The following is a 20255-nucleotide window of genomic DNA, read 5'->3' on the forward strand; positions in this document are numbered from 1 at the left end:
ATTCCACAATAGGTCAACTTTGGGGAAAGGGGACATTTACTGCTAAGTGTTTAGCTAACAATAAAGGGCCTGTTTATACAGCTTTGTAGGCATGGTTTTGGTCCCAGGAGTAGAGGATGATGATATAGGCAGTGACATCACCAGGGCGCGACTTAGGGTTTAATAAAACCACTGGAGACCTTTTGGCGGGGGCAGAACTTACTCAGAAACATGCGTGCCATGTTCCTGTTTGTTAACTTCTGTCTGCAATTACATTAATAAAGTTTTTTGAATTATTTAATTAAAGATATTGTCATAATGCTAATTTCACCAATGAACCAATGATTGACAAAGACGGACGTAAGGAACGAACCCGAACAGTAACCATCTGTAGTTATTCAGTGGAACTATCTAAATTATTATTTATTTAACCTTTAACTAGGCAAGTCAGTCAAGAAAACATTTCTTATTTTCACTGACTGCCTACCAAAAGGCCTCCTGCGGGGATGGGGACTGGGATTAAAAATATAAATAAATTAAAATATAGAACAAAATAGACTTCACGAAGCAGCCACAACTGTCAGTAAGAGTGTCCATGATTGAGTCTTTGAAGAGATTGAGATAAATAACGTGAAAGACTTAATACGCAATAATCACTCAACACATCCACATGCATAACTGCAAGAATTAGTTAAATTACCTTCTAATGAAGGTAATTACCTTCCACTGCAGCACCTGGGGGAATACACTGAACAATAATATAAATCACCATGTAAAGTGTTGGTCCCACTGCAGCACCTGGGGGAATACACTGAACAATAATATAAATCACCATGTAAAGTGTTGGTCCCACTGCAGCACCTGGGGGAATACACTGAACAATAATATAAATCACCATGTAAAGTGTTGGTCCCACTGCAGCACCTGGGGGAATACACTGAACAATAATATAAATCACCATGTAAAGTGTTGGTCCCACTGCATCACCTGGGGGAATACACTGAACAATAATATAAATCACCATGTAAAGTGTTGGTCCCACTGCAGCACCTGGGGGAATACACTGAACAATAATATAAATCACCATGTAAAGTATTAGTCCCACTGCAGCACCTGGGGGAATACACTGAACAATAATATAAATCACCATGTAAAGTGTTGGTCCCACTGCAGCACCTGGGGGAATACACTGAACAATAATATAAATCACCATGTAAAGTGTTGGTCCCACTGCAGCACCTGGGGGAATACACTGAACAATAATATAAATCACCATGTAAAGTGTTGGTCCCACTGCAGCACCTGGGGGAATACACTGAACAATACTATAAATCACCATGTAAAGTGTTGGTACCACTGCAGCACCTGGGGGAATACACTGAACAATAATATAAATCACCATGTAAAGTGTTGGTCCCACTGCAGCACCTGGGGGAATACACTGAACAATAATATAAATCACCATGTAAAGTGTTGGTCCCATGTTTAATGACCTGAAATAAAACATCCCCAAAAAGTATTTCTCTCAAATGTCGCTGTTTTGCATTTTCCCTTTGCCAAGATAATCCATCCACCTGACAGGTGTAGCATATCAAGAATCTGATTAAACAGCATGATCATTACACAGGTGAACCTTGTGCTGGGGAATATAAATGGCCACTCTAAAATGTGCAGAATACAATGCCACAGACATATGAAGTTGAGGAAGAGTGCCATTGGCATGCTGAACACAGGAATGTTCACGAGAGCTGTTGCCAGGGAATTTAATGTATATTTTTCTGCCATGTCGTTTTAGAAAATAGGTCACCACTTCCAACCAGCCTCACAACCGCAGACCATGTCTATGGTGTCATGTGGTTATGCGGTTTGTTGATGTCAATGTTGTGAACAGAGTTCCCCATGGTGGCGGCGCGATTATGTCATGAGCAGGCATGAACTAGGGACAACAAGTACAACTGCACTTCATCGATGGCAATTTGAATGCACAGAGATAAAGTGATGAGATCCTGAGGTCCATTGTCGTGCCATTCATCCGCCCACATCAACTCACATTTCAGCATTCGAGTTCCCGAGGGGAGCAGCGGTCTCGGGCACTGCATGTCAGTGCAAGAGGCGTCACTATAGTCCCTGGTTCGAATCCAGGCTGTATCACATCCGGCCGTGATTGGGAGTCCTATAGGGCGGTGCACAATTGGCCCAGCATCGTCTGGGTTAGGCCGTCATTGTAAATAAGAATTTAACTGTTCTTAACTGACTTGCCTAGTAAAATAAAGGGTTAATAAAAAATAAATACAAAATGAAAATGCATGTTGCAAGCATCTGTACACAATTCCTGGCATCTAAAAATGTTCCTGTTCTTCCATGGCCTGCATACCCACCAGACATGTCACCCATTGTGCATGTTTGGGATGCTCTGGATTGACATGTACAACAGCGTGTTCCAGCCAATATCCATTAACTTCGCATAGCCGTTGAAGAGTGGGAAAACAGGTCACAATCAACAGCCTGATCAACTTTATGTGAAGGAGATACTTCGCACTACATGAGGCAAATGGTGGTCACACCAGATACTGACTGGTTTTCTGATCCACTCCCCTACCTTTTTTATTATGTGTCTTTGACCAACAGATGCATATCTGTATTCCCAGTCAAGTGAAATCTATAGATTTGCCTTTTCCCACATGTGTTATGTTGCAGCTGTAATGAATACTCAGGGAGAAAAAGGTGTAGATTCACACATAGAGCGTGGCAGGTGTTTATTTCGCCTTCACAGAAGTTAGGATAGTGGTCGCAGGCAATGGTCATACACAGGTAGGCAAACAGGCAGGTGAATCAAAACTAGGATTGAAGGCTATAACTGGTTCTCACAAACAAGCTGGGAAAAGGCTTAGTAGAGTCAAAACGAACAATACCTCACAAAGGCACAAACAGAATGAACTGAACTAAATAAGGAGCTGATGAGACCAGGTCAGTAACGAACACAGGTGAAATCAATGAACAAAAATGAAAAACAGGGCTACGTTCAAGAATACAAAGAAACAGAGCTACGTTCAAGGAGACAACGAAACAGAACACAATGTTGACTAAGAAAATAAATACAGAACCTTACAGCAGCCTTGTTCTAAAATGTATTCAATTATTTTTTACCTCATCAGGAGGGCTATGACTTAAGATACCTGGCATCGAAGGAGAAGGAATAGGCTGGCGGAGGACAATACCATAATGACAAAGCGAGAACAGGTTTTTTGTTTTTTGAAATGTTTGCAAATTATAATAAATAAAAAAAACTGAAATAGCTCATTTACGTAAGCATTCAGACCCTTTGCTATGAGTGTCGAAATTGAGCTCAGTTGCATCCTGTTTCAATCATCCTTGAGATGTTTCTACAACTTGGAGTCACCATGTGAGAAATTCAATTGATTGGACATGATGTGGAAAGGCACATACCTGTGTAAACACGGTCCCACAGTTGACAGTGCATGTCAGAGCAAAAACCAAGCCATGAGGTCGAAGGAATTGTCCGTAGACCTCCGAGACAGGATTGTGTCGAGGCACAGATCTGGAGAAGGGTACCAACATATTTCTGCAGCATTGAAGGTCCCCAAGGACACAGTGGCCTCTTAAATGGAAGAAGTTTGGAACCACCAAGACTCTACCAAGAGCTGGTCGCCAGGCCAAACTGATCAATCAGGAGAGAAGGGCCTTGGTCAGAGAGGTGACAAGATTCTCTGGTCTGATGAAACCAAGATTGAACTCTTTGGCCTGAATGTCAAGCGTCACGTCTGGAGCAAACCTGGCACCATCGAAAAGGTGAAGCATGGTGGTGACAGCATCATGATGTGGGAATATTTTTCAGCAGCAAGGACTAGGAGACTAGTCAGGATCGAGGGAAAGATGAACAGAGCAAAGTACAGAGAGATCCTTGATGAAAACCTGCTTGAGGACGCTCAGGACCTCAGACTGGGGCAAAGGTTCACAATCCAAAAGTACAACAACCCTAAGCACACAGCCAAGACAATGCTGGAGTGGCTTTGGGACAAGGATCAGAATGTCCTTGAGTGGCCCAGCCAGAGCCTGGTCTTGAATCCGATCGAACATCTCTAGAGAGACCTGAAAATAGCTGTGTAGCGACTCTCTCCAACCAACCTGACAGAGCTTGAGAAGAATGGGAGAAACTCCCCAAATGCATGAGTGCCAAGCTTGTAGCAAGAAGATTCGAGGCTGTAATCGCCGCCAAAGGTGCTTCAACAAAATACTGAGTAAAGGGTCTGGATACTTATGTAAATGTAATATTTCAGTTTTCTGCCATAATTTCTAAAAAGCAATTTTTCTTAGTAATTATGGGGTATTGTTTGTAAAAAAAAAAGTATTTAATCAATTTTAGAATAAGGCTGTAACGTAACGTGAAAAAGTCAAGGGGTCTGAATACTTTCCGAATGCACTGTATATTATCTATTGTGTGTGTGAAAAGTAACACATACACTGAGTGCACATAACATTAAGAACACCTGCTCTTTCCGTGACACAGACTTACCAGGTGAATCCAGGTGAAAGCTATGATCCCTTATTGATGTCACTTGTTAAATCCACTTCAATCAGTGTAGATGAAGGGGAGACAGGCTAAAGAAGGATTTTTAAGCCTTGAGACAATTAAGACATGGATTTTGTACGTGTGCCATTCAGAGGGTGAATGGGCAAGACAAAAGATTTAAGTGCCTTTGAACAGGGTATGGTAGTAGGTGCCAGGCACACCGGTATGTGTCAAGAATTGCAACACTGCTGGGTTTTTCATGCTCAACAGTTTCCCGTGTGTGTCAAGAATGGTCCACCATCGAAACGACATTCAGCCATCTTGACACAACTGTGGGAAGCATTGGAGTCAACATTAGCCAGCAACCCTATGGAACGCTTTTGACACCTTGTAGACACCTTGTGTTCTCATTTACAAATGCGACCTGGCCAAGATAAAGCAATGCAGTGCGACAAAAACAACATCATAGAGTTACACATGGGATAAACACATGTACAGTCAATAACACAATAGTAAAATCTATGTACAGTGTGTGCAAATGTAATAAGGTTAATAGGCCATATTGGCGAAAATTTGGAAATTAAACGCTGGAGTTAAAGATGTGCAGATGAAAGCAGAGGTACTGGGCAGAGGTACTGGGGTGCAAAAGAGCAAAAAATAAATGACAGTATGGGGATGAGGTAGTTGGGTGTGCTATTTACAGATGGGCTGTGTACAGGTACAGTGATTGGTAAGCTGCACTGACAGCTGATGCTTACAGTTAGTGAGGGAGATATGGTGTGGGGGCTGTGCTTTGGCAAAGTGGGTGGGGTTATATCCTTCCTGTTTGGCCCTGTCCGGGGGTATCATCGGATGGGGCCACAGTGTCTCCTGACACCTCCTGTCTCAGCCTCCAGTATTTATGCTGCAGTAGTTCATGTGTCGGGGGGCTAGGGTTAGTTTGTTATATCTGGAGTACTTCTCCTGTCTTATCCGGTGTCCTGTGTGAATTTAAGTATGCTCTCTCTAATTCTCTCTTTCTCTCTTTCTTTCTCTCACTCGGAGGACCTGAGTCCTAGGACCATGCCTCAGGACTACCTGGCATGATGACTCCTTGCTGTGCCTAGTCCACCTGTCCGTGCTGCTGCTCCAGTTTCAATTGTTCTGCCTGCGGCTATGGAACCCTGACCTGTTCACCGGACGTGCTACCTGTCCCAGACCTGCTGTTTTCAACTCTCTAGAGACCGCAGGAGCGGTAGAGATACTCTTAATGATCGGCTATGAAAAGCCAACTGACATTTACTCGTGAGGTGCTGACTTGCTGCACCCTCGACAACTACTGTGGTTATTATTATTTGACCATGCTGGTCATTTATGGACATTTTAACATCTTGGCCATGTTCTGTTATAATCTCCACCCGGCACAGCCAGAAGAGGACTGGCCACCCCCCATAGCCTGGTTCCTCTCTAGGTTTCTTCCTAGGTTTTGGCCTTACTAGGGAGTTTTTCCTAGCCACCGTGCTTCTACACCTGCATTGCTTGCTGTTTGGGGTTTTAGGCTGGGTTTCTGTACAGCACTTTGAGATATCAGCTGATGTAAGAAGGGCTATATAAATACATTTGATGTGATTTCATTTGATATAAGTCTCCAGCTTCAGTAATTTTTGCAATTCTTTCCAGTCATGGGCAGCAGAGAACTGGAAGGAAACGCGGCCAAAAGAGGTGTTGGCTTTGGGGATGACCAGTGAAATATACCTGCTGGAGCACGTGCTACAGGTGGGTGTTGCTATGGTGACCAGTGAGCTGAGATAAGGCGGGGCTTTACCTAGCAAAGACTTATAGATGACCTGGAGCCAGTGGGTTTGGCGACAAATATGTAGCGAGGGCCAGCCAATGAGAGCATACAGGTCACAGTGGTAGTATATGGGGCTTTAGTGACAAAACAGATGGCACTGTGATAGGCTACATCCAGTTTGCTGAGTAGAGTGTTGGAGACTATTTTGTAAATGACATCGCAGAAGTCAATGATGGTAGGATAGTCAGTTTTATGAGGGTATGTTTGGCAGTATGAGTGAAGGAGGAAGCCAATTCTACCTTTCATTTTGGATTGGAGATGTTTAATGTGAGTCTGGAAAGAGACTTAAAATTTTTACCAGACACCTAGGTATTTGAGGGCAGCGATCGGTTGAAGAGCATTCATTTAGTTTTACTTGCATTTAAGAGCAGTTGGAGGCCACGGAAGGAGAGTTGTATGGCATTGAAGCTCGTCTGGAGGTTAGTTAACACATTGTCCTAAGAAGGGCCAGAAGTATACAGAATGGTGTCGTTTGCGTAGAGGTGGATCAGAGAATCACCAGCAGCAAGAGCGACATCATTGATGTATACAGAGAAAAGAGTCGGCCCGAGAATTGAACCCTGTGGCACCCGCATAGAAATTGCTAGAGGTCCGGAAAACAGGCTTTCCGATTTGACACACTGAACTCTGTATGAGAAGTAATTGGTGATTAGGCGAGGCAGTCATTTGAGAAACCAAGGCTGTGGAGTCTGCCGATACGAATGTGGTGATTGACAGAGTCGAAAGCCTTGACCAGGTCGATGAATAAAGCTGCACAGTTTTGTCTCTTATCGATGGCGGTTATGATTTCATTTAGGACCTTGAGCGTGGCTGAGGTGCACCCATGACCAGCTCGGAAACCAGGTAGCCTAGCGGAGAAGGTACGGTGGGATTCGAAATGGTCAGTGATCTGTTTGTTAACTTGGCTTTCGAAGACCTTAGAAAGACAGGGTAGGATAGATATAGGTCTGTAACAGTTTGTGTCTAGAGTGTCACCCCTTTTGAAGAGCTGGATGACTGCGGCAGCTTTCCAATCTTTGGGGATCTCAGACGATACAAAAGAGAAGCTGTTGACCGGGGTAGGGCTGGCCAGGTGGAAAGCATGGCCAGCCGTAGAAAAATGATTTTTGAAATTCTCAATTATCGTGGATTTATCGGTGGTGACAGTGTTTCCTAGCCTCAGTGCAGTGGGCAGCTGGGTGCTATTATTCTCCATGGACTTCACAGTGTCCCAGAACATTTTGGAGTTTGTGCTGCAGGATGCAAATTTCTGTTTGAAAAAGCAAGCCTTTGTTTTCCTAACTGCCTGTGAATATTAGTTCCTAACTTCCGTGAAAAGTTCCACATCGCGGGGGCTATTCGATGCTACTGCAGTACGCCACAGCATGTTTTTGTGCTGGTCAAGGGCAGTCAGTTCTGGAGTGAACCATATCTGTTCCTGGTTCTACATTTTATTGAATGGGGAATGCTTATTTAAGATGGTGAGAAAAGCACTTTTAAAAAGCAACCAGGCATCCTCTACTGACGGAATGAGGTCAATATCCTTCCAGGACACCCGAGCCAGGTCGATTAGAAAGGCCTGCTCGCTGAAGTGTTTTAGGGAGTGTTTGACAGTGATGATGGGTGGTCATTTGACCGCAGACCCATTATTGACACAGACAATGAGGCAGTGATCGCTGAGATCCTGGTTGAAGAGAGCAGAGGTGTATTTGGATGGCAGGTTGGTTAGGATGATATCTTTGAGAGTGCCCGTGTTTACAGATTTGGGGTTGTACCTGGTAGGTTAATTGATAATTCATTGATAATTTGTGTGAGATTGAGGGCATCAAGCTTAGATTGTAGGACGGCCGGGGTGTTAAGAACAAATTCTTATTTTCAATGACGGCCTAGTAACAATGGGTTAACTGCCTTGTTCAGGGGCAGAACAACAGATTTGTAGCTTGTCAGCTTGGGGATTCAAACTTGCATCCTTCCGGTTACTAGTCCATCGCTCTAACCACTAGGCTACCCTGCCTAACTGTGCCTTAAAATCAAAAATAAATTACTGACAGTGTCACCAACAAAGAACCCCCACACCATTAATCACACCGCCTCCTCCATGCTTCACGGTGGGAACCATACATGCGGATATCAATTTGAGTCAATTGGAGGTGTACCTGTGGATGTATTTCAAGGCCTACCTTCAAACTCAGTGCCTCTTTGCTTGACATCATGGGAAAATCAAAAGAAATCAGCCAAGACCTCAGAAAAACAATTGTAGACCTCCACAAGTCTGGTTCATCCTTGGGAGCAATTTCCAAACGGCTGAAAGTACCACGTTCATCTGTACAAACAATAGCACGCAAGTATAAACACCATGGGACCACGCAGCTGTCATACCGCTCAGGAAGGAGACGCGTTCTGTGTCCTAGAGATGAATGTACTTTGGTGCAAAAAGTGCAAATCAATCCCAGAACAACAGCAAAGGACCTTGTGGAGATGCTGGAGGAACCAGGTACAAAAGTATCTATATCCACAGTAAATGAGACCTATATCGACATAACCTGAAAGGCCGCTCAGCAAGGAAGAAGCCACTGCTCCAAAACCGCCATAAAAACCCAGTCTACGGTTTGCAACTGCACATGGAGAAAAGTCCTCTGGTCTGATGAAACAAAAATAGAATTGTTTGGCCATAATGACCATCGTTATGTTTGGAGGAAAAAGGGGGAGCCTTGCAAGCCGAAGAACACCATCCCAAACATGAAGCACGGGGGTGGCAGCATCATGTTGTGGGGGTGCTTTGCTGCAGGAGGGATTGGTGCACTTCACAAAATATATGGCATCATGAGGGATGAAAATGATGTGGATATATTGAGGCAACATCTCAAGACATCAGTCAGGATGTTAAAGCTTGGTCGCAAATGGGTCTTCCAAATGAACAATGACCCCAAGCATACTTCCAAAGTTGTGGCAAAATGGCTTAAGTACAACAAAGTCAAGGTATTGGAGTGGCCATCACAAAGCTCTGACCTCAATCCCATAGAACATTTGTGGGCAGAAATTTAAAAAGCAAGGAGGCCTACAAACCTGACTCAGTTACACCAGCTCTGTCAGGAGGAATGGGCCAAAATTCCCCCAACTTATTGTGGGAAGCTTGTGGATGGCTACCCGAAACGTTTGACCGAAGTTCAACAATTTAAAGGCAATGCTACCAAATACTAACTGAGTGTATGTAAACTTCTGACTCACTGGGAATGTGATGAAAGAAATTAAAGCTGAAATTAATAATTCTCTCTACTATTATTCTGACATTTCACATTCTTAAACTAAAGTGGTGATCCTAAATGACCTAAGACAGGGAATTTTTTACTAGGATTAAATGTCAGGAATTGTGAAAAACTGAGTTTAAATGTATTGGGCTAAGGAGTATGTACATTTTCGACTTCAACTGTATATATACAGTGGGGCAAAAAAGTATTTAGTCAGCCACCAATTGTGCAAGTTCTACCACTTAAAAAGATGAGAGAGGCCTGTAATTTTCATCATAGGTACACTTCAACTATGACAGACAAAATGAGAAAAAAAAATCCAGAAAATCACATTGTAGGATTATTAATGAATTTATTTGAAAATTATGGTGGAAAATAAGTATTTGGTCACCTACAAACAAACAAGATTTCTGGCTCTCACAGACCTGTAACTTCTTCTTTAAGAGGCTCTTCTGTCCCACGGAAAACAACATGGTCCTATACTCAGACCCCCTACTGACCCTCAACATGGTCCTTAGTCTCAGACCCTCTACTGACCCTCAACATGGTCCTTAGTCTCAGACCCTCTACATGGTCCTTAGTCTCAGACCCTCTACTGACCCTCAACATGGTCCTTAGTCTCAGACCCTCTACATGGTCCTTAGTCTCAGACCCTCTACTGACCCTCAACATGGTCCTTAGTCTCAAATCCCCCTCTCAGATTCAGCTTGTCATCTTTCTGTATCTAATGCACAATGTGGTGGGAGGTCACCCACTAAGGACCTCCACCAGCTGCATACAGACACACATAAAGCGGGATTCAGAAAATTTACACCAAATGGGAAACCAGAGACTGTGGAGAGAGTTGAGCCCTTAAATCCACAGGTCCCTGCACAGTTCTGAGAAAGGAGCGATTAAAGGAACTCTGACACACTGTAATCACACAGCTATGACACAGCCACAACTCAGAACCTAAGTGAATCATACTAAGTGACTTCGCCAGAGAAAATAATATGCTGTGAGAACTCTCGCTCCAGAGAAGGAGAAAGAGGTCGGGGTACTGAAGTGATTGAATAAAAAAAGGTACACATTGTAGAATAGAAAGCAGCTGCAAATGGGAAAATTGTGTTGGCCACCTTCTCTCTGCCTTGGAAGACGTTTCAGCAAACACATAATTCTAACCTCTAAGAGCTTGGACCGCTAAAAACTGTTTGTTTTTAAATTAAATATCTTTGTCAGCCTTTATCATGTTGAAGTCACTTTTATGCTCATACTCACTTGTTGAGTGAGTGGCTTCCATGGCTGGCAGTGAACTCTCCATGGCTAGCCACCCCCCAGACTGCCATGGTTTGGTGGGTCATTCACCCCGACCTCCCCCATCTCAATCTCTCCCTCCAGACTCTCTTCCCCCTGTGCTTTCAAAAGCTCCCTGTGTCACCAGACTGATTAAAACAAACAGCGGCCCTATTTTAGTATCTAATCCATTAGTTCTCTGTTTTTTCTCTCCGGCCCTGGAGCACGCAGATTATTAGGTGTCCATGGGATCCACAACCACTCTAACCCCTCCCCTCTGTGACTGATTTTAGATTTCACATATGGCAGGCAAAGAGTAAACACATGTTTAGCATCCATGTGTAAACAGGATATGTGTTATATCTTGGTTCTATTCCCTATAGCTCAGAATGCTGATAACAAACGTGTGTGTCTGTGTGTGTGTGTGTGTGTGTGTGTCTGTTTCTCACACGCGGCAGGGTAGCCTAGTGGTTAGAGCGTTGGACTAGTAACCGAAAGGTTGCAAGTTCAAATCCCCGAGCTGACAAGGTACAAATCTGTCGTTCTGCCCCTGAACAGGCAGTTAACCCACTGTTCCTAGGCCATCATTGAAAATAAGAATTTGTTCTTAACTGACTTGCCTAGTAAAATAAAATAAAAATAGTTTGGTATGAAGATCAGAGGATGAAAGTGAATATTTCCAGTTATTTTGGGGTGAAGTGGGGTTGAAAGTATCGACTAGGAGACTAGTGTTTATTGTTATGTTGATGTTGGGGCATGTCGGGCTCTGCCAGATCAGCACTCCCTCTTTGACCTGTAGTGTCCATGTGTGTCTGTCTCTCTCTCTCTGTAAAAATCTCACCAGGAGTTACACCAAAACTATCTTCAGGGTTCAATGAAATTATATTTTTTTGTCTTTTCATGTCTGAGGTTTTCCAAAGTTTTACCATAGAGCTATATAATTACATCTTTACTGGTCCATTTACAGCTATCTGTCTGTGCCTCCAGCAGGTGATGTGATGTGTAGGAAGTATGTGAAATATAGCCCATTACCTTTACCCTCTTATAATGATCATCTATTTTCTCTACTGTCAGGCCGAAGATAGTTTTTAGTCTATATTCTTAGTACTTGTCTATTTACCACCACAAACCGATGCTCACACTAACACGCACTCAATGAGCTGTATAAGGCCATAAGCAAACAGGAAAATGCTCATCCAGAGGCGGCGCTCCTAGTGGCCGGGGACCTCAATGCAGGATAACTTAAATCCATTCTACCTCATTTCTACCAGCATGTTAAATGTGCAACCAGAGGTAAAAACTCTGTGCGTGTGTGAGTGTGACTGCATGTGTGCTAACAAACACATTAGATGATTCTTAAATTAAATAATAAATGAATCACGACTAACAATTAGTTAGAAAGATTACAACTCAATGTAATGATCATCAAAATATTGGAATGATAATTACAATATTTGTGAATTTTATGAATAGCATATCCAATGGAAGATGAATAAACTTAACTGGGGATAGGGCGGAAGCTTACTGACACTCCAGACAAATGGTTTATTATAAATGAAATGAATTATAGTTACATAACATTGTTCTATAGTGAATGTTGTTCAATAATTCACACAACACATGTGTTAAAATGTAATTGGACACAAAAGGCAACGGATTGTAGGAATCACACATCTGTTGTTATACCCTCTGCTGAGACAGAAGAGCTGAATCAACTGGGTTCAATAAGAATCACTCAAAGATTATCATAATAACAGAAGAGCTGAATCAACTGGGTTCAATCAGAATCACTCAAAGATTATCATAATAACAGAAGAGCTGAATCAACTGGGTTCAATCAGAATCACTCAAAGATTATCATAATAACAGAGAAGGCACACAAAGAATTAGTCATGGTGTCACATTCTATCACTGTGCATATTATTCATGATGTCATACACTTGTCTCATCTCTCCTTTGTGGATACCCTCGCTGAAGTGTAAGTCACACCAGTGTAGATGCCGTTGGATGGGAAGACCAGCTGACTGCCATTCATGCAGGTGACTTTCACTGTGGCCCTGTAGTCGAGGTCGATATTTGCTCTCCCCACTGTGATCTCAACATCCATGGTCTTCCCTGGCGGGATCTTCAGGTTGATGGTATCTGATTCTGTTATGGTCTCTGTCTTCTGCAGGCTGGTGGATTGCTCCACTCCTACGGTCAAGCTGAACCCTGATGACACCTCGACCAGATCCGGGATCCCTGCTTTGACCGACACATTCAATGTGGATTCTATCTTGTTCCTGACGGACCAGGAGGAAGTCTTGGTCAGGGTCTTGCTGTATGTAATGGACTCTTCTTGAACCAATGAGGTGTCATTGTGGTGGGACACGGATTTCACATATTCTGGGGTCACCTAAAATCAACACACACACAAAGATACAAATTGTTCAGACAAGACAAAGACAATTTTAGAACTAATCATCAGTGAGGAACTGATCAATAGATTTTTAGAAAGCCAACAATAATAACTAATGTGTCTGTATGTGTGTGTGACTGTCCTAGAAATGAGATGCCTGATGAATATCGACCCCCATTTTGGATTATATGTTTTAAAGTGGACAGCCCCCTTAATGTTAGAGCATCGGTAGAGTTTTCCTGAGCCGTCTACACACACCTGGGGTTTGAAGAGGGACAGGGTGGGATACTCCATGTCGGTCAGCACGGACGACTTGACGGTGTTGATGAAGAGGAAGCCCATGCAGTCGATGTCCGAGCCAGACCTGCCCTGCAGCCCCAGGCAGATTCCGGACCCCACATCTATGGTGTACTCAGTCTTCAGTGGCCAGCTGGTCATTTTTTCAAAAAACTGCCGGTTCTTACTCGTTGTGAACTTGATGGCACCCAGACGTGTGCCGGCGCCGTTACCCCACAGCGACAGCTTGGTGATGCGCTCGCCGAGTTCAAACTCAAACTCACTGAAAGTGTGCGAATTTCCAAAGGTCGCAACGCGCCCGTCGGTCAGCTCCGCCCGCACAGCTTTGATCTGCCAGCCTTCCACCGCCACTCCAATCTTCTTGAGGGTGGCACCGTTGTCCATGCCGTGGAATTCAAATGAACTGCCTCCTCCACCACCGATCAAATGCAGTGTGGTTGCCATGTTGAGTGTGTGTGTGCGTCACGTAACCTGAAATACAAATTTGTACAGATACATTTAAGAAACCTCTAACTCAAACTCAGATCTGATTCATACATTCGAAGCACCAAAAGTAAATTAAAGAACAAGATGAAAGGATCAAACAATAACCAAGGGATATAATGACTCATGGTTGGAACTAGAGGTCGAGCAACACATCAGTCTAGGGCAGGGCTCTCTAACCATGTTCCTGGAGAGCTACCCTCCTGTAGGTTTTCACTCCAGCCCCAGTTGTAACTAACCTGATTCAGTATACCAAACAGTTAATTATTAGAATCAGGTGGACTAGATTGGGATTGTAATGAAAAAATACAGGACGGTAGCTCTGGTCTAGGGTGAGTAAATCGTTGCACAATCCTCTGGTCACTGAGAATGACACGTTCTTAAATTAATCCTAACTCCTCCTTGTCCTCCACCCTCCTCTGATTTGTACATCTCTATTCGTCTGGAATCTATCACACCCATTCCTTCCTCCTCAGCTAGGAATCGGAGTCACCATGGAGTCCCTCTCCTACTCCCAGCACCTCCCCACTCTACCTCCTGCTGTTTCTTCCTGATCAACACCATGGAGTCCCTCTCCTACTCCCAGCACCTCCCCACTCTACCTCCTGCTGTTTGTTCCTGATCAACACCATGGAGTCCCTCTCCTACTCCCAGCACCTCCCCACTCTACCTCCTGCTGTTTCTTCCTGATCAACACCATGGAGTCCCTCTCCTACTCCCAGCACCTCCCCACTCTACCTCCTGCTGTTTCTTCCTGATCAACACCATGGAGTCCCTCTCCTACTCCCAGCACCTCCCCACTCTACCTCCTGCTGTTTCTTCCTGAGCAACACCATGGAGTCCCTCTCCTACTCCCAGCACCTCCCCATTCTACCTCCTGCTGTTTCTTCCTGATCAACACCATGGAGTCCCTCTCCTACTCCCAGCACCCCCCCACTCTACCTCCTGCTGTTTCTTCCTGATCAACACCATGGAGTCCCTCTCCTACTCCCAGCACCTCCCCACTCTACCTCCTGCTGTTTCTTCCTGATCAACACCATGGAGTCCCTCTCCTACTCCCAGCACCTCCCCACTCTACCTCCTGCTGTTTCTTCCTGATCAACACCATGGAGTCCCTCTCCTACTCCCAGCACCTCCCCACTCTACCTCCTGCTGTTTCTTCCTGATCAACACCATGGAGTCCCTCTCCTACTCCCAGCACCTCCCCACTCTACCTCCTGCTGTTTCTTCCTGATCAACACCATGGAGTCCCTCTCCTACTCCCAGCACCTCCCCACTCTACCTCCTGCTGTTTCTTCCTGATCAACACCATGGAGTCCCTCTCCTACTCCCAGCACCTCCCCACTCTACCTCCTGCTGTTTCTTCCTGATCAACACCATGGAGTCCCTCTCCTACTCCCAGCACCTCCCCACTCTACCTCCTGCTGTTTCTTCCTGATCAACACCATGGAGTCCCTCTCCTACTCCCAGCACCTCCCCACTCTACCTCCTGCTGTTTCTTCCTGATCAACACCATGGAGTCCCTCTCCTACTCCCAGCACCTCCCCACTCTACCTCCTGCTGTTTCTTCCTGATCAACTTGGTGACTTATATGTAATGAAACATATTGTTGTGTAAGTGAGCACGTCTCTATGCACTTATACAATTATTTCATATGTTGCTATAATTACGAATACTCATGAATAGTGATGACTACACATTTTATAGATGCTACATCAGAATATGATAACCTGACCTATAATGATGAGTATGAATGTAATAGATGCTACATCAGAATATGATAACCTGCCCTATAATGATGAGTATGATTGTAATAGATGCTCATCAGAATATGATAACCTGCCCTATATTGATGAGTATGATTGTAATAGATGCTCATCAGAATATGATAACCTGCCCTATAATGATGATTATGAATGTAATAGATTCTACATCAGAATATGATAACCTGCCCTATAATGATGATTATGAATGTAATAGATTCTACATCAGAATATAATAACCTGCCCTGTAATGATGAGTATGATTGTAATAGATGCTCATCAGTATATGATAACATGCCCTATAATGATGATTATGAATGTAATAGATTCTACATCAGAATATGATAACCTGCCCTATAATGATGAGTATGAATGTAATAGATTCTACATCAGAATATGATAACCTGCCCTATAATGATGAGTATGAATGTAATAGATTCTACATCAGAATATGATAACCTGCCCTATAATGATGAGTATGAATGTAATAGATTCTACATCAGAATATGATAACCTGCCCTATAATGATGAGTATGAATGTAATAGATGCTCATCAGAATATGATAACTTGCCCTATAATGATGAGTATGAATGTAATAGATGCTCATCAGAATATGATAACCTGCCCTATAATGATGAGTATGAATGTAATAGATTCTACATCAGAATATGATAACCTGCCCTATAATGATGAGTATGAATGTAATAGATGCTCATCAGAATATGATAACCTGCCCTATAATGATGAGTATGAATGTAATAGATGCTCATCAGAATATGATAACCTGCCCTATAATGATGAGTATGAATGTAATAGATTCTACATCAGAATATGATAACCTGCCCTATGATGATGAGTATGAATGTAATAGATGCTCATCAGAATATGATAACCTGCCCTATAATGATGAGTATGAATGTAATAGATGCTCATCAGAATATGATAACCTGCCCTATAATGATGAGTATGATTGTAATAGATGCTCATCAGAATATGATAACCTGCCCTATAATGATGAGTATGAATGTAATAGATTCTACATCAGGATATGAGGTGTTTATGGTGCTGAAATTCACCTTTCCAAAAAAAGTTGCTGTTTTGAAATATCTGAAAGAATAAAGATTGACATGACTCAATATAGAACAATATTCCTTAATATAGAACAATATTCTTTAAGAAGGCTGCAGTATTCACAGGTATGTATTAATATATTATAATATAGTACAATATCCATTAACACAGGCTGCAGTATTTACAGGTATGTACTAATATATTTTGACAATGTCTAATATAGAACAGGGTCTGTCAACCTTTTAAAGTACCTGTCCAATTAAAACTAACCCTCAGGTTTAGTCAAGTAACACCTAATACCTGAATCATTCAAACTTCATTACTGAATGTAGATACAAACTTTACCTCGATTTCAAATGGTTTCAGAAAGGTAAAGTATTTTCTTTTACCGGCATGTGATGCTACTCTGTAGTGTGCAAGCAGCTGCATCATTGGTAGTGTAGTCATGATTTGTATTGCCCTATTCTTGAACCATGTCCTTTAAGACCCTAAATATGAATATCTATGATCACAAGGTAGCGCCTGCTCTTCTCCATATTGCCTGGTAGAAAGTGTAGACAGAAGCCCATAAACGCTTTACACATGTTAGAGCTGCAGTGCAGTTCACCTTTACCTGCAGTTTAAACATTTAGAATCTGTCATTTCAGTATGAAATACTAGTTGTGTTAGTCAAATCAAGATGAAAAGGAAAGTTTGGTATAAAGCACTAGACTCAACAGTCTACTATATAGGAACAACTAAACATCATACTGTCATACCACATCTGCATATCTGAGTCAAATTAATCATTGTGATAATATAGTATAAATACAAAATGAACATGCAACAAGAAATATGAATAGCTAGAGAAACCTGTGTTTAGTCACTGACCTGAACATATATTACACAGGATCAGCAGAGCAGGCCAACATCCACCATGTGAAAACAAAAACAATAGTAGGCCAAAGTGAACAATGTGAGTAGAAAAAAATCATGTCATATATACTGATGAACTACAAATAATGACCAGTAAGTCAACTGTTTCATCATTTAGGAAGCATTTGTTCCATGAAATGTGCAGTTAATTAGTAGTCAAATCAACATTAGTTCATCTTTTTTGTTCCCCACTTAGCAAGATGAGTTGTTAAGATTTGTTTTTACTAACATACAACACGTATGCAGGCCTCAGATTCAAAGATGGAAATAGATTCTCTAATTTAATTCAAGTAAGCTTCCATTTTAAAGCTGCATTAGGTCAGATTTATTTTTAAATTTGGTGAAATTGTCATCACACACTGTCAGCTATCAGTATGTAAAATATTCTGAGAGTAGATCCAGCTTCTTTGACTGCCCTTCACTCTGCAATCACTCTGAAATATCATTCCAGCCAATCATGTCCCTAGTAGGGAGGTACCTAATGTGCACAAATAATTTGATTTAAACAGATAAATATACGTGAGGAATTATATCAACTTCATTATTTGGGATTTATTAACATTTATGTCTGCAGGCAGAAGGCACAGAAAGCGAACGAGAGTGTGTGAGAGAGTTGAGTCCCTCCCCTCCTGTTCAGCTGCGACAGGGTCTATCGCTGCACACAGAGGAGCAGAAGTTGGAGCCAGAATTTTTTTTGTTTGTTGGTAACATGCCTGTTTATGCATTACATTTAAATTAAGGATAATGAAGTTGGTGAAGTGACTGAACAAAGTCTGTTTTTTGTCGAGATAGCACCAGTCACCTACTTTGAAAATCGTCAACTTTCCAGTTAACTTGATGGACTATTGCTAGCAAAGTCTGCTTTCTACAGACTGACCTGCTGCAGCTTTAACAGAGCAAAATTGCTGGCATGAAGAACTTCCTCTCTCAGTTCACCTTTCCCTGCAGTTCAATAATTTGGAACCTGACATTTCAGTACCCAATGCCAGATGTGTCAATCAGTGTATTCAAGATGAAGAGACAGCTTGATGTAAAACACTACACTCAACAGTCTACTCACCTCACATTAAACATCATACTAACATCCCACTTTTGAATTCAAAACAGAACAATAGGAGGCCAAAGTCAACCATGTGAAAACAAGGCAACAGTAAACATGTTGTCCCCCACGAATGATGCAGTATCCCCTATTTATTTCACGATGGTGACAGAGGGAAGGGCTGCCGTCTTATCGGCTATCAACCAACCAAGCTATTTTGTTTGTTTTTACATTATGCTGCTGCTATTATTTGTTATTCTTATCTATTACTTTTTAAAAATTTTATTTGGGGGGTATTTTCTTAAAACTGCATTGTTGGTTAAGGGCTCGTAAGTAAGCATTTCACTGTAAGGTGACACCTGCGCATCTGACAAATAACATTTGATTTGATTTGATTTGGGCCAATTTAGATATTGCATGTGACTAACAAATTGCAGTTAATTGCCATAGCTCCCACATTGGCAAATCAGTGTAATTTTGTAAATGTTGGATCTCTATGGCAAGACGAATCATTCACCCAAGTTTTGTCAAAATCAGCCCAGTGCTCTCAGAGATATATTGTTTTACTAACATACAAACAAACATACAGACGGACAGACAGAGACAGATCCGTAGTCCCCTCCCAAATTTAATATTGGGGGACAACAAGCCCATACCATGCTTGTTCAGCTAAACTTTATAACTGATGTAGGAACTGTTTCAGAGTATAGGAAGCATTTGTTCCCTGAAATGTTTTGTTAATAAGTTGGTCAAAATAAATATATAGCTCTCAAATATTCCTCATATAGCAAGATGAGTTATTTCGGGACATTGTGTACTTACGTACAATGTTATGCAGTCCTCAGTGTTAAGGATGACTATAGAAGATCTTGATGGAAGAAAACTGATTGGTTCCGAGATTCCGAGTGAAGTTCAGTTGTTTAACATCAAAGATGCATCAGTGGATACGTGTCTCTGGAGTGGAGAAGCACTCTCTTATAAAGCAGCAAAACTCCCCCCACGTCAATACAATGATGTGCATCAGTAGTTTTCTATTGAAATTGACACAAACCCTTTGACCCTGATTAAGACATTGTATTGTGCTAATCATGACAAACTTGTATCAACAGTTGTAACCACTCCTGGCAACACTTCCTCTTCTTGCTGGAAGTGGCGACACATATTGGTGGTTTCCAGTCACTTGCCAAAACATGCTCAAATGCAACAACACCTTTCTCTACTCATACTATACACTCTAAGAAGAAAGGGGATATCTAGAACCTAAAATGGTTCTTTGGCTGTCCCCATAGGAGAACCCTTTGAAGAACTCTTTTTGGTTCCAGGTAGAAACCTTTTGAGTTCCATGTCGAGTTCTGCAAGGAACCCAAAGAGTTCTACCTGAAACCACAAAGAGTTCTATTTGGAACCAAAAATGGTTCTCTTATGGGGAGATCCTGATAACCATT

General features: G+C 42.3%; 4 protein-coding genes across 7 annotated transcripts in view; 2 read left to right on the forward strand and 2 right to left on the reverse strand.

Moving 5' to 3' along the window:
• LOC139543070 (aerolysin-like protein) overlaps nt 1–20255 on the reverse strand; it is a 103780-nt gene that overhangs the window by 52357 nt on the left and 31168 nt on the right. The gene's annotated exons all lie outside the window — the stretch shown is intronic.
• Nucleotides 1–20255, forward strand: part of LOC139543075 (aerolysin-like protein) — a 126176-nt gene that overhangs the window by 8062 nt on the left and 97859 nt on the right. The gene's annotated exons all lie outside the window — the stretch shown is intronic.
• Nucleotides 1–20255, forward strand: part of LOC139543072 (aerolysin-like protein) — a 37862-nt gene that overhangs the window by 7197 nt on the left and 10410 nt on the right. The window lies entirely within an intron of this gene.
• LOC139543071 (aerolysin-like protein) lies at nt 12369–20009 on the reverse strand. Of its 4 annotated transcripts, none has more exons than XM_071349208.1 (4): nt 19637–19811; nt 16862–16892; nt 13500–14009; nt 12369–13238 (listed from the first exon to the last, which is right to left on the reverse strand). In XM_071349208.1, exons 3-4 carry the CDS (start codon nt 13980–13982, stop codon nt 12789–12791), a joined length of 933 nt encoding a protein of 310 aa, XP_071205309.1. In that variant the 5' UTR covers nt 13983–14009; nt 16862–16892; nt 19637–19811; the 3' UTR covers nt 12369–12788. The 4 variants fall into 4 exon arrangements, with proteins under 4 accessions (XP_071205309.1, XP_071205310.1, XP_071205308.1 ...); XM_071349209.1 differs by having other exon boundaries at nt 19633–19811; XM_071349207.1 differs by lacking the exon at nt 16862–16892 and having other exon boundaries at nt 19637–20009.

This window comes from Salvelinus alpinus, chromosome 17, assembly GCF_045679555.1.
Source record: "Salvelinus alpinus chromosome 17, SLU_Salpinus.1, whole genome shotgun sequence".
Classification (NCBI taxonomy): Eukaryota; Metazoa; Chordata; class Actinopteri; order Salmoniformes; family Salmonidae; genus Salvelinus; species Salvelinus alpinus.

Excerpts from the sequence above, each read along its gene's own strand:
- LOC139543071 (XM_071349207.1), bottom strand. The coding sequence starts at position 13,982 with ATGGCAACCACACTGCATTTGATCGGTGGTGGAGGAGGCAGTTCATTT. Across the intron at positions 13,239-13,499 it reads TGTCCCTCTTCAAACCCCAG|GTGACCCCAGAATATGTGAA; the intron begins GTGTGTGTAGAC and ends TGTTGATTTTAG.